The sequence below is a fragment of the Exophiala bonariae genome (genome assembly GCF_035927105.1).
Source record: "Exophiala bonariae strain CCFEE 5792 chromosome Unknown scaffold_6, whole genome shotgun sequence".
Classification (NCBI taxonomy): domain Eukaryota; kingdom Fungi; phylum Ascomycota; class Eurotiomycetes; order Chaetothyriales; family Herpotrichiellaceae; genus Exophiala; species Exophiala bonariae.
The window spans coordinates 900681-913904 of NW_027042481.1; the positions used below are offsets into that span (position 1 = coordinate 900681).

At 48.9% G+C, this 13224-nt stretch overlaps 6 protein-coding genes across 6 annotated transcripts; all 6 read left to right on the top strand.

Moving 5' to 3' along the window:
- Positions 1-259: 259 nt before the first annotated feature.
- On the top strand, positions 260-1894 carry LTR84_011773 (uncharacterized protein; the record flags this gene model as incomplete). Its single annotated transcript, XM_064855301.1, has 1 exon — positions 260-1894. One exon carries the CDS (start codon positions 260-262, stop codon positions 1892-1894), a length of 1635 nt encoding a protein of 544 aa, XP_064708890.1.
- A 527-nt stretch (positions 1895-2421) lies between these two features.
- LTR84_011774 (uncharacterized protein) lies at positions 2422-3570 on the top strand (the record flags this gene model as incomplete). The annotated part of the gene is made up of 1 exon (XM_064855302.1): positions 2422-3570. One exon carries the CDS (start codon positions 2422-2424, stop codon positions 3568-3570), a length of 1149 nt encoding a protein of 382 aa, XP_064708891.1.
- Positions 3571-4416: 846 nt separating this feature from the next.
- On the top strand, positions 4417-6177 carry LTR84_011775 (uncharacterized protein; the record flags this gene model as incomplete). Its single annotated transcript, XM_064855303.1, has 4 exons — positions 4417-4550; positions 4643-5046; positions 5095-5306; positions 5362-6177. 4 exons carry the CDS (start codon positions 4417-4419, stop codon positions 6175-6177), a joined length of 1566 nt encoding a protein of 521 aa, XP_064708892.1.
- Positions 6178-6908: 731 nt separating this feature from the next.
- Positions 6909-8052, top strand: LTR84_011776 (uncharacterized protein; the record flags this gene model as incomplete). Its single annotated transcript, XM_064855304.1, has 2 exons — positions 6909-7118; positions 7177-8052. The coding sequence occupies 2 exons, from the start codon at positions 6909-6911 to the stop codon at positions 8050-8052; spliced, it is 1086 nt and encodes a 361-aa protein (XP_064708893.1).
- A 506-nt stretch (positions 8053-8558) lies between these two features.
- LTR84_011777 (uncharacterized protein) lies at positions 8559-11769 on the top strand (the record flags this gene model as incomplete). The annotated part of the gene is made up of 2 exons (XM_064855305.1): positions 8559-9013; positions 9069-11769. The coding sequence occupies 2 exons, from the start codon at positions 8559-8561 to the stop codon at positions 11767-11769; spliced, it is 3156 nt and encodes a 1051-aa protein (XP_064708894.1).
- Positions 11770-12209: 440 nt separating this feature from the next.
- LTR84_011778 (uncharacterized protein) lies at positions 12210-12948 on the top strand (the record flags this gene model as incomplete). The annotated part of the gene is made up of 2 exons (XM_064855306.1): positions 12210-12468; positions 12569-12948. The coding sequence occupies 2 exons, from the start codon at positions 12210-12212 to the stop codon at positions 12946-12948; spliced, it is 639 nt and encodes a 212-aa protein (XP_064708895.1).
- Between the last annotated feature and the right edge of the window lie 276 nt (positions 12949-13224).

Below are 13224 nucleotides of genomic sequence, written 5' to 3' on the forward strand. Positions count from 1 at the left end.
TGAAGGATTTTCGCAAAGTTTTTCCCGCGTCGGATGACTCAGCTGGCTACTCACGTGGAGATATATTTCCACGTGATCGCACTGTAATGTGCCTGCCAGCGTTCAGAACATTCAAGTTGCCTGTGCCACCCACAAGTCACAACTGAGTTATACCAGTCACTTGGATAGAACTCAATGCAAGGCTGTGATTTGAGATGACATTAATTCTGTTACCTACTGACTTTGGCTGATTTTGACCCAAGCCAGCCCTATTTTCGCAATGGGCCAACGTCAATCCACGAGCAATACGGAGCAGGAGGAATCGCCTGCGAAGACAGACTATTATGAGCTACTTGGCGTAGAAAGGACAGCGACCGAGGACGAGATCAAGAAAGCCTACCGCCGAAAGGCTCTAGAGTTGCACCCGGATCGTAATTACGGCAACGTCGAGAGCACAACGAGACTGTTTGCCGAAATCCAATCTGCATACGAAGTCCTGTCCGACCCACAAGAAAGAGCGTGGTATGATTCACACAAAGACGTTCTCCTTCGCGGAGATCAGCCGACTGGACCGGGCGGGGATGAGTTCTCATACAACACCCGCCTGACGACTGCTGAAGAGGTTATGAAATTGATGATGAAGTTTAATGGGCGAGTGGAATTTAACAACTCTCCTAGCGGCTTCTTTGGTGGCTTGAACGATTTCTTCAAGCAACTTGCCAAAGAGGAGGACATCGCGTGCCAATGGGAGGACCAGGAAGGGGTGGAATATCCCGACTTTGGCATGGACAATGATGAATATGAAGACGTGGTTCGACCCTTCTATGCTGTGTGGAACGGATTCGGCAGCAAAAAGAGTTATTCGTGGAGGGATCAATACAAATTATCAGATGCTCCCGACCGCCGAATCCGACGGTTAATGGAGAAAGAGAACAAGAAATTACGGGACGATGCGGTGCAAGAATACAACGAGGCGGTGCGGTCGCTTGTTGCGTTTGTGCGAAAGCGCGATCCTAGGGTTCAAAATAACCAGAAATCTGAGGCAGAACGCCAAAAAGCGCTACGTGACGCAACAGCGGCACAAGCTGCAAGGTCTCGGGCGGCCCGCCAGGCCAAATTGCAAGAACAGGATGCGGCCGTTGTGCCAGAGTGGGCCAAGTCGAACACCAAAGATGAACACGAAGGTGGTTTCTCCAGCGAATCTGACCTAGAGGATCACGAGTATGATTGTGTTGTTTGTGACAAGACTTTCAAGAGCGAAGCCCAATTCAACGCCCATGAAAAGAGCAAAAAGCACATTAAGCAATTGAAGCAATTACAGAGGGAAATGCGTGCTGAAGGACGAGAGCTTAACCTTGAGAAGCCGAAGGAAGACTCGAACCTCGAAAGCAGTGCTCAGGACGACGAAAATGTCGAGGACGGCGATCAGGAAGCGTCCTTTGTTCAAGATGATCTCGATTCTGATTCGTACGCCAACGTCGATGCGACGAGTGAATCACATAGACGGACAAATGGAACATCAGACTCTCCTGCAGAGGATGCTGAGGACTCGGAACCCTCCAAAGATGATGACTATGCCTCCAGGTCAGATATTGAGCAACGCTTGACCGCTGAAGTGACCGACCAACTTCCAGCTTCACTCGAAGACCTTAGTCTCGAGGGTACCCCTGTAACCTCGGACACTGAAGGTTCGTCCCACCCAAAAATTGGTAAAGCCAAACAGAAACGAGCCAAGAAAGCTGCACAGCAGTCAGTGCAGCAACCTACAACAGGTCCTGGCGAGTTCCAGTGCCTTGCTTGCAAAGCTGAGTTTCCTTCGAAGTCTCAGCTTTTCAAACACCTCGACAAAACCAAACATGCGGCTCCACTGGCACAGACTAAAGCGGTCAAGGGAGGGAAAGGCAAGAAGCGATGAGACATATTCTAGTAGGAGTAGACTTGATAGAAGCTTTTGCTGCTGATGAAGTTTATGAGACAAAGACGGCGGTGCACTCTGGGCGCGGGAGAGTACTGCCGGGTTACAAAGATGAATTTGTGTTTACTACTTTACAAAGAAGTATCTGTCTACAATGAGATGTGTCGTACTCCACTTGATCAACCCTGTCACTTTGTTGAAAATTCCCCCGACGGGGAACAAAGTACCGAAGCGGTGGTGTCGACGGAGTAGTTAAAACCTACCTTTTAACAATGTTTCAGTCAGTTTCAGTATTCACAACCCGGTCTGGTTAAGCGCCAACTCAAAACTTAATTGCTATCCGTATAGTTTTCACTTTTTGGACGGCTAGAACTTGTGCTCTACGAACAGAGCACAACTGCCGTCGTTGTTCTGGCATGCGCCAAGTGCACGTCCGTATGAATATTCAAGCTGGTGCTCTCTCTTCAATTTCGACTCGTCCTCGATCATGATTCTTAGATAACACTCGACTGCCTTGTGAGCGTACTATGGCGGACACTCGATGTGTCGATTCGGGCCTGCAACTCGATGTTGATCTCATGATCTTGGAATACACGCTTTATCAAGCCACGAAAGCACGACTGGAAGCACTGCAGGCGGAGACAGGGCACCAAAAGACTGATTCCACCAGGCAAATTTTGATCTTTGAGACTGTTTTACGCCTGTTCAACACGGCTCATTCCAAATATATCAAGACTAAGGAATTATTGTTCAACATTAAAATACTCGAGTTGCTCGTCCTTGTTACCGCTGGCTCTGCAGAAGATTTAACGGAAAGCCATGTTCGCGATTTGAAGAAGGAAGCTTCAGAGAATCGTACGAGGCGCCAAAGGTGGGCAAAATTGAGACGTGCCCAAGTTCAACAGCCAGGAGCAGTTCCCACGCCGTCACAAAATAGTCTTACTCACATCATTGAGTGCCAGATCTACGGCTCATGGGACAGTCAAGAACCACAAGGAGGTGTCTTGCACGATGACCTGATGGGTACACTGTTTGGTCTGCTTCCCAGATTTATGGAAATTTCAGCAGAGATGGCTAGTATCGCCGGAGAACCTAATGCAGGTTGGGCGAGAATTGCATCCGAGTTTATGCTCCAAGCCAGTTTGGAGTGTCTGAGGTCAAAGATGCTAACAGGGACAAGTGGTGGACCAAGCTTGGAAGAGTGTTTTGCTTGGGGCTTTATCAATGACGATGATGATCGGTCAAATAACGATATCTCTCAACGACAGCAAGACCTAGAGATCGCGATCAAGGAATTATTTCGTCGAGAATCAGAATACGCAGATGAGATCTTGCAAGAGGAAAAGCCCATGTGGACAGATATTCGACACCAATACCTATCGGAGTTCTCCATATCGGACGACGCCTCGGCCAACTCGCAAGATTGGCGCCTCGAGCGCCTCACAGCAAAATATCCGCCAGCGGATTTCCAAGACACACTGGTAGACTACATTGAGAGTGTGTGGGAGAATCACAATGAGGCTTTTGGTCTTCCGATCCTAGTTGAGATCGAACAAGGCCATATAAAAAGCCTCAATATTGAAGAGAAAGACTTTGACGAATTTATGTCGAAGGTGGGACTGAGGAAGAACTCCTCTAACGTTCTCACCTTTAACTTTACAGGCTATAAGCTATAGCTAGAGAGGAGGGATATTTTGATTTACAAACGAAGAGAGAACCGCTATGTATCCCAACCTTGTGAGCCCGGGGAGCTCTTGACCTTTGTGAAAGAAGCGTCTGTCATTCTATGAGAGAATGGGGATTAGCTTAAGGCGCTGGAAGTGTTTCTATCGAGTTGTCACGGCGGTTGTATGTAAGAACGAAATGAGCAAGTGATATTCTCCTTCCGCAACTATACCTTGATGAATCACCGACAGTGAATGTAGAGTTGAAGATGCCTTACAGATTATCATGCATCAAAAGCAAGGAGTACCATTTGAGAGATGTCACCTTCGTCTAAACGTAGCAACCATATTGCTTTGTTTCAGGGACATTAGTGGTGTCCAAATCGAATACAAGTTGTAGCTCAGGTGTAGGGAAAAAGGTCAAGGACAATCGACAGTTCGGTTCTCTTCAAACACACAACTCAAGAAAATATCTTGGTACTTCATAAGTGGCTCCCACTGTTCACCGCAGTCCAGGTGAAGAATAGTTGGTTTGGTGGCGTGTTGGTGATGCCGCGATATCCACCGAGTAGCCTAACTAGAGATCGGTCCGGTCCAGTGGGTGACAAAACCCAAGGGAGCGATTGGAAGCCGGAGGATCCTGGCTGCCAGTGTCCCCCCTCAATCCTTGAAGCTTCCACCACAGGCTCCATCAAACTAGTTAATTCGCAGTTGCGACGAAGATAGTAGAGGCACAGATAAAGCTTCGAACCCCTCCGTCTCGTCTTCAGTGGTCTGCAGGAACAAGTGACTACGGTTCGATGTTTCCTGAAAGCATTCTTATCAAACTAAACTAATGAATCTTTCTCAGGTTACACAATGTTTCAGCTGTCAACATTTCTAGGCACCGGCATTCTGGTTCTGGCCTATCTGGCCTATCTTGCCGTTTATAGGTTGACTCTCAGTCCCGTGGCTCATATACCAGGGCCAACCTTGGCAAAGCTCACTTTCTGGTACGTACTACTCAAGAAAAGGAGCTGTGCAAAAAGTAGAGGACCGAGTTTCACAGAAGGAGGCTTCATAGACTGATTCCAATTTGTCTCAGGTATGAATTCTACTACGATGTGGTCTTGACAGGACAATACACATTCAAGATCAAGGAGCTGCATAAGAAATACGGCCCTGTAATACGCATCAACCCAGAAGAGGTCCATATCGCAGATGCCGATTTCTACGATGTCATCTACACGGGCTCGACACAGAAACGAGACAAATGGGCATGGTTCTGCAATCAATTCGGGATCCCGGACTCGGCCTTCGCCACTGTGAAGCACGATGTTCATCGCATGCGACGCAATGCTCTCAATCCCTTCTTTTCAAAGGGCAAGGTTCGGAGTCTCCAGCCATTGATTGAGGGCGTTGCGCATAGGCTGTTGTCACGGTTCGAAGAGTTCAAACAAAGCGGCGAGCATTTCAAGTTGTCGATGGCATATGCTGCTTTGACAAATGGTCAGTTCTTGTCGGAGCGAACGCACGTTGGGCACTAACATGATCAAGACATCGCGGAAATGTACGCTTTGGGGCGCAATGATAACCGAGTGGAAGCAAAGGACTTTGACCCAAGTTTTCATGATGCTTCTGTGGTGGGCAGCACTATGGGACACCTTACCAAACAGATGCCCTGGATTCTCGGCCTTATGCAATCACTACCTGACTCGGCGGCCGTTATGATGAATCCAGACATGGCATCATATGTCAAACTTCAAAGAGTGCGTGTGTCCTATCCTTGTGCAAAGAGCTATTGCGCTTACCGTGAAACTTCAGGATATCAAAGCTCAGATTGAGATCATCCAAAATCATCGCGGAGACACCATGTACAAAGATGCGCGGCAGAAGACCATCTTTCATGAGATACTCAACAGTGATCTTCCGGAATCAGAGAAGTCGCCTTCTCGGTTATGGCAAGATGGTCAAGTCACCGTCATTGCAGGGACCTTGACTACGGCCTCAGCATTATCGTATGCCACTTACTGCTTCCTGACACAACCAGACACACTCAAAAGACTTCGTGATGAGCTTAGGACAGCCATACCCGATCCCAACCGCCTGCCACCTTTGGCCACTCTTGAGCAACTGCCCTTCCTCCGGTCGTGTATCAAGGAAGCTCTCAGATTGAGTAATGGGGTCAGTTCGAGATTACAGCGGATTGATCCCGAAAAACCCATCATCTTCACGGACAGAGTCATGATGAAAGGCAAAGATTACGTCCTACCACCTGGAACACCCATTTCAATGACCGGAATGCTGATACACACAGACCCTGAAGTATTCGACAAGCCCGGTGTCTTCAATCCTCAGCGCTGGCTTGACAATCCAGGCCTCGACAAGTATCTTGTCCCATTTGCTCGTGGTTCAAGGCAGTGCATCGGGATGGATCTGGCATACGCAGAATTATACGTTGCTTTGGCATTGATTTTCAGACTCTATGGTAGCAAGGAAGTGAGAATGGACGATGATCGAGCCTACCTGGAGCTCTATGATACACAATTTGAGCGAGACATCGAAATTGTTGGTGACGGTATTACCCCACTCAATCGGAAAGAGAGTCAAGGCCTCAGGGTGTGTGTTTCCAGGGCATAGCTACGTTGTGTTTTCCCAGGGCCAAACTCAAGAGCCAGAAATGCGAACCATGGTGGGGCTTTTGAATGCAGACAACTTGGTGTGCTGTCAAGTAGAATTGGCCAAGGTGCATCATTATTCGACTAGGGACCTCGCAGCTTCCACGGTGAGTGTGACAAACATCTAGACTTTGTGGACATGATCCAGACACCTTCGAGAGTCGACTTATCCACATGGCGGAGATGTGGCGTCTCAATGATGGCTCGCATTCCTTGCTGGGGTCATGTCTAGTCTGACCTCGCTATCAACTTTGAAGACTGCAACCCGTGGCGAAGACGTCCAGATGACCGTTCTGGGCCGAGGGCTAGCTGACCACTAATCTGAAGCCTGTATCGGTGGGGCCGTGTTAGCCCTAAACGAGGCCCGTGGCCCGCTTGACTAAACGTCTAGTTACTCCGCGGCGAGCCCCAGCCGCAGCGCCTAAGAATTAACTGTCTGCTCCGCAGACTCAACTGAACCAGAGTCAACGGTTAACTTGCCGCCCCGATCTCCTCCAAGGTTCCCTCTAACTAAGTTTTCGATTTTAAACCGTCCTTCGCAAAAGGAACCCCATCGTTCCAAAAGTCACAGTTCATTCTACGTCTACGCACATCAATATCCAACAAAAAATCGAGACCACTTCATGCGCCAAAGCAAATTGACATACTGAAGTGGGCGTCAGAAGACCAATCACGTGCCATCTCCTCAGCGAGATGGCGGATGAGAGCGATCATCCCAGTCCAAATCAGGACCACGGCATTGTTAGCGAAACTTCACCAGGCACGGTGACGCAAAACCTCGACGCCACCGAACAACATCTTGAAATAGAGGTTGAAGATGATCTTGATTCGGCTTTCCGGGGAAGTGATCAAAGCAGTACCTCTACATCACTTGCATCAAGCGTGTTTAACTATGTTTACGAGGTAAGTCTTGCATCTCGTTGTGAGTATCCAAATATGTTGCTTATCATTGGATATACAGAACGGTAGGAGGTATCACAAGTACCATGAAGGATCATACGCTCTACCCAATGATGAACAAGAACAGGATCGGTTAGATATGTTACATCATATATTCCGACTGATCCTCGGGGGAGCACTTTACAAATCACCCATCTCCAACCCACGACAGGTTCTAGACATCGGAACCGGTACTGGAATTTGGGCGCTCGATTTCGCGGACGATCATCCTGCATCCGACGTCCTCGGCAATGACCTGAGCCCCATTCAACCCTCCTGGACTGCTCCAAATTGCAGATTCATCATCGACGATGTCGAAAGTCAATGGGCTCAGGCGGGTGGGAAGCCATATGATTTCATCCACCAAAGGAACATGGTGGGAAGCATAGGAAACTGGCAACGGCTTTATCAACAAGCTTACGACAATCTCGCACCTGGCGGTTGGTATGAAGCTCAGGAATTTGATGTCTGGTTCCAGGGTCAAGCCGAAGAGTTGACGCCAGACAGCTACATCGTACAGTGGCAAACCATGCTCGATGAAGCCAGCTCCAAGTTCGGCAAACAGTTAAACTGCGCCGCCCAGATGAAAGCCGCGTTTTTGAAGGTCCCATTCGTGAACGTCCAGCACGAGGTCTACAAAGTGCCGATCGGCAAATGGCCCAAGGACCAGAAGCTTCGAGAGATTGGCATCTTCCTGCAAGCTCAGATGATGGACTCGGTGGAGGGTGTCTCGATGGCGTACTTCACGCGAGTCCTCGGCTGGAGCAAGGAGGAAACGACCGTCTTCTCGGCCAGGGTCAGACAAGAGTTCAAGAACAACCCGAAATGTCTGTATGTTTATTGCCACTTCTTACGGGGTCAAAAACCATACTCTCTGCCTGAATTTCAAAAGGATTAGTCAATGTATTGATGTTCATCAAGGGGATTAGTCGATAGTATTTTAGCGCGCAATGTTTGGTATGGCGTTCAGCCTGGTTGGGGATTCAGTGGGTTTGAGTTATGGAAAATAGCAACGTGTGTTTGCTTAAACCGTCCATATTTCTTATCGAAACATCTCAGAGCACGCGTCAGTCCCCCATCGTGACCAGCTACCAAGTAGGCAGGCGCAAGGCCCGAGGGCCCGAGGCGCCCTTCCTCCACGCTCTAACTAGTAACCACCAACCAATAACCTCAGGTTGTGGGCACACTGGCCCCCAACCTAATCAGCATACGGTATCATTCGCATCCTCTCGCGACTTCCTCTCCAAGTCTCATTTTCTCTTGCGGAACTGCAATGCGAAGGCGCATAGCCCAGTGTCTTGGTTAAAATGCCAATAGAATGCGGAATCGAAGCAAGCCGCATACTCTGGCGTTATCAACAGCCTCTCGACCAGTGAGCCACCTAGTCAGGTGGCATCCCCCACCATGGTTCTCGAGCCGCTGAGTGCTTTCTCAGTCGCCTGCAATGTGCTTCAGATAATAGAGGTCGGGACTAGAGTCCTAAAGACCGCAGCGGAGTATAGAAGCGCTGCCGACGGGGCGACCGCTGAACATGCAGAACTTCGAAATATTGCTCAGTCATTGCTTATCCTCAACGCAGATCTGCAAGCCACGGTGGCTGCTTCAAATAGCACTCAGACCAAGATTCAGGATAAGGCTGAGGCTGTACTGATTTCAGCCAATGATCAATGTCTGAAATTATCCACCGAGTTTATCAAGCTCCTCGATCGGTTGAAGGTCGATGGCACAAAACATGCAATGCTTGAGGCCCTGCGCTTGAGTGTCAGGTCCCTCTGGTACAAGGATCGGCTCGACTCAATAAACAAAAGCCTTTCTCAAGCTCGGGACAATTTGAACCTTTCATTTCTCATTTATATGAAGTACAGCGCCTCCCACGACTTTCAGTCAAAGTACTAATGACCTGGCTGTAATCAGCTCGAGACAGGCGACATCGGCTGGACAAAGTGAGATCACTCGATCGACGACCGAGGTCCAAACCAAAATTCTTGAGGCTGTCTCCGTAGCATCAAATACCATACAGGATGACATCCAGCTTCTTGCAGACAAGCTCGAGTATCTTTCGATCGACTCCTTCCATGAGAACGCGTCTCAGTTCCTTTCGGCACATCAGGTTGCTCTGAACGATCTGGCCGCCAGTCTCAATACTATTATGTTGCAACAATACGATCTTCAAAGTCTTTCAGCCCAGCGCCAAACACTAATTGCTCAACAGAAGATTATTGATAGTCTTCATTTCCCACTGATGAATGATCGGCGGGATCATGTACAAATCGCCCATCAGGACACATGCGAGTGGATTTTTGCGAAACAGCGTGGTCCCTCCCCCCACACATGGAGTAATTTTCCCACCTGGTTATCTTCCGAAAACGAGACTGCGAGTATATACTGGGTTCATGGTAAACCGGGGTCCGGCAAAAGCACGTTGATGCGTTGGCTAGATCAAAATCTTACAGACACCCAGCTCGGCGCAGGAGCGGACAACGGATCCATGCTGCGGGCTCGGCACTTTTTCTGGAACTCAGGAACTACATTACAAAAGTCTCTAGCAGGATTCTTACGCTCAATATGTGCGCAGATGTTTGAGCAGGCCCCAGAGCACATTCCAGAAGTTGTTCAGACCAAGAGATGGACGACTGCACTGTTAGTTGGATATGACAGTAGCTCAATGGAATGGACAGAAATGGAATTAATTGATACTCTGAAGAGTGTAATATCAACGGCCAGCAAATCTGCTAAGATTCTACTATTGATTGATGGCTTGGATGAGATTGATGATGGACGTGAAGGCAACCTTGAACGACTCATCGATCTGCTACTAGCACTGGCCAAACACCCAATGGTGAAAATATGTGTGTCGAGTAGACCATGGAATATCTTCCGCGATATTTTTGGGGCTTGCGCTCAGTTACGTCTTGAAGACTTCACGCAAAAGGATATTGTTCATTATGTCCAGGAAAGACTGCAGAGCCATCCGAGGTTCCAGTTCATCATCCGTCGGGACTCGGAAGGAGCGACTCAACTGGTCCAAGACATCTCACGGAAATCTTCAGGGGTCTTTCTCTGGGTTCGACTTGTTGTGGAAGAGCTTCGTGCGGGACTTCGTGATGGTGACAATATTGTTCGACTTTCGAGAAAACTGGATGTCATTCCCGCCGATCTGAATGAATACTTCCAACGCATGATGAACTCTATACCGTCAAATCATCGACGAGAAGCATCGATGATCCTTCAAATCGCTCTCTATGAAGAGACAGACTTTGGCACCCTACATCCTCTTTACTTGATGGATTTATCCTTCACCGACGAAACGCAGGCCGCATTTGCTATCGAAAACACCTACGATTTCAGCAAACTCGACCTGAACGACAGCGAAGAGGTTCAATATCGCCTCGCGTCGACTGCCAGGCGGCTCAATAGTCGCTGTATGGGGTTAGTGGAATGCCGGTATGAGGTATTCAACCAAGGCTTTGACCTCTGGGACGACTTCCACCAAGAAAAGTCTCAATTTGAATTGGCTTCTTTTGCAATGCGCAAGAACGCTCAAATGGAACTGCTTGAGACTATGGACCACCAGTCGGCTTTTGGAGGTAGTAACATCCATCGTGCGTTTTGTTTTTATGTCGAATTCTTACACCGGTCATGCCGAGATTTTCTCTTGTCTCCGGAAAGCCAGAAATTACTCCACCACTATACCGGGGGTAGGTTTGACGCCAGAACTTTCGTTCGCAGCGCTCGACTTGTGGAGATCAAGGCCTTGGGCGTCAAGGGACCAGCAGGGATGTTTGCGGCCAGCTTAGCAAGCTATGTACTCAGCACCATATCTCTACCTGAATTCCGAGCACTCGACTCCTCTGCGACAGTGGCAGGCCTCCTGCAACCTTTTATTGAAAGCATTGTACAGCACAATGAATTCGACATTGTCGCTTGGTATATTAGCACGTCCCTTAACACCTGGCATGTGGAGAAAAGTTCATTTCTGACATTGGCGATTGATTTCCAGTTGACCTCATATATTCGGGCGCATTTAACAAGAAGTGCAATCGAGAAGAAAAAGGGTCGCCCGATCTTGGACTATGTACTTCGACCAAGATTCATGGGACGCACATCTGATTTGGGAATTGGCAACGTGTGGCCTGATATGGAAATCCTACAGTCGGTACTAAGTCAGGGTGGTGACCCCAATCAGCCGCATAACCATTCCACGGTCTGGACACAGTTTTTGTTCTTTGTGATGGAGTGGTCAAACTTGATCCAGACTGAGAGCAATCTCGGTCGCGTGCGGATGAGGGACGCCTACTTCACCGCGTTGTCTTTGCTCATCGCAAATGGTGCTGCCTCACATCTGCCCAGTCCGAGGCTGTTGGACTTGGTCAGAAACCGAGTGCAAGGCCATGTAGAGCATGCCTCGCATGCGCTCGATGGCTCGGAGGTGGTGGGTTACTGGAACACATGGATAGAGCCGGTGAGCGATAAACTGATCTGGAGCCGCTTGATCACAATGCTGGAGAGCAGCAATGTTGATGAGTACCCGGTGCACGACATCCTCGAACTCTTCCGCCCGGTGTTCGGAGACGGTACGGATACCTTGAGGGCTCAGTTGTTGAGCAGAGCATAGGATGTTAGTCTGAGACAAAGCAAGGATAGCGACTTGGAAAATAAGGACTTGAAGGCTTGGATTGAGTCCAATAGATGTCTAAGTGTGCTAGGACATGTATTCCAAATGACCGATGCTCAGCCTTGCGGCTTGAGAGTCACCTAGGGACTCATCAGCCCTGTAGGCGCACTGAAAGCACCGGTTGATTATGGAATCAGTATTTCCCCGAATTTGCATCTTGCCTCCAATCATGATGACGGAATCTCTCGCTAGAGTCAATTACATCATCGCCCTCTGCGCCGCCTCCAATTCTGTCTGATACGCAATGCGTGCGTATTCGTCTATCTCAAATACTGAGGGTCTAAGATTTCCATTCATTTCTTCGGCAAACATTTAGACTGTCCTCAATCAAATCAGCACCGATTCTTATATAGGCCTCCGACCACAATCTCCCATCCCATATGCGCTTTCCATCATTCCCAACCTTCGTCCGCACGCTCTACACTTTCAGTAACACCACAGCACGTCTATTCCCTCAGGTAACGCGGGGTACAGTCGGTAATCCGTTCCACTACAACCACCGCGCCGCCACAGTCTTGAAATCTATGCCCTCGATCCCATTCCTGAGTTCTTTCTTCGGCACATCCTCCTCTTCTTCGGGAAAAATGTCATACCCAGATGAGCGAACCAAGGATGAGTGGCGCACAGTGTTGAATCCAGGTACGTCAATGTTGGAGGGCGACTAGTTCGCCCTCATCCTGTTACGATGCATGCAAACATCGCCAACTTTCAACTTAGCTAACGCAATCTTCCTCAACAGAACAATTCCGCATCCTCCGTGAAAAGGGCACGGAAGCCCCCTTCACTGGCAAATACGACAAACACCAGCCGACCAGCGGCACATACAACTGCGCCGGATGCAATGCACCTCTCTACACGGCAGACCACAAGTTCAAATCAGGCTGCGGCTGGCCTGCGTACTTCGACAGCATTCCGGGAGCCGTCACCAGACACACAGACAGCTCATTCGGCATGGAGCGGACGGAGATCGTCTGCAGTAAGTGTGGTGGCCATTTAGGCCATGTCTTTAAGGGCGAGGGCTACAATACCCCAACGGACGAGCGGCATTGTGTCAATTCCATCAGCCTGACGTTTCATGATAAGCCCGAGACTGAGGGCGGGAAGGAAGAGTCGAAGTGACGGTTGTAAGATCAGGTGCATGAAGAGTATGGATTGAATCTGCAGACTTAAGTCGAGCTGTGGAAGAACTAGAAGCTTAGGGCTTTGTATATGATCTCAATGAGAAGCAAAAGTTGACACCCTATGCGAAGATATCTTTGATGATGAAGGCATAGACAATGGTCCCGTGATCTGGAGAGAAGTATCAAGGTCGTACCTTCCTCTACAACCTGTTTCACGGTCTGCTCCTTCCACTTTTGAAGGGCGTGTTGCCATTTGGAAGTCACGATCACGTTT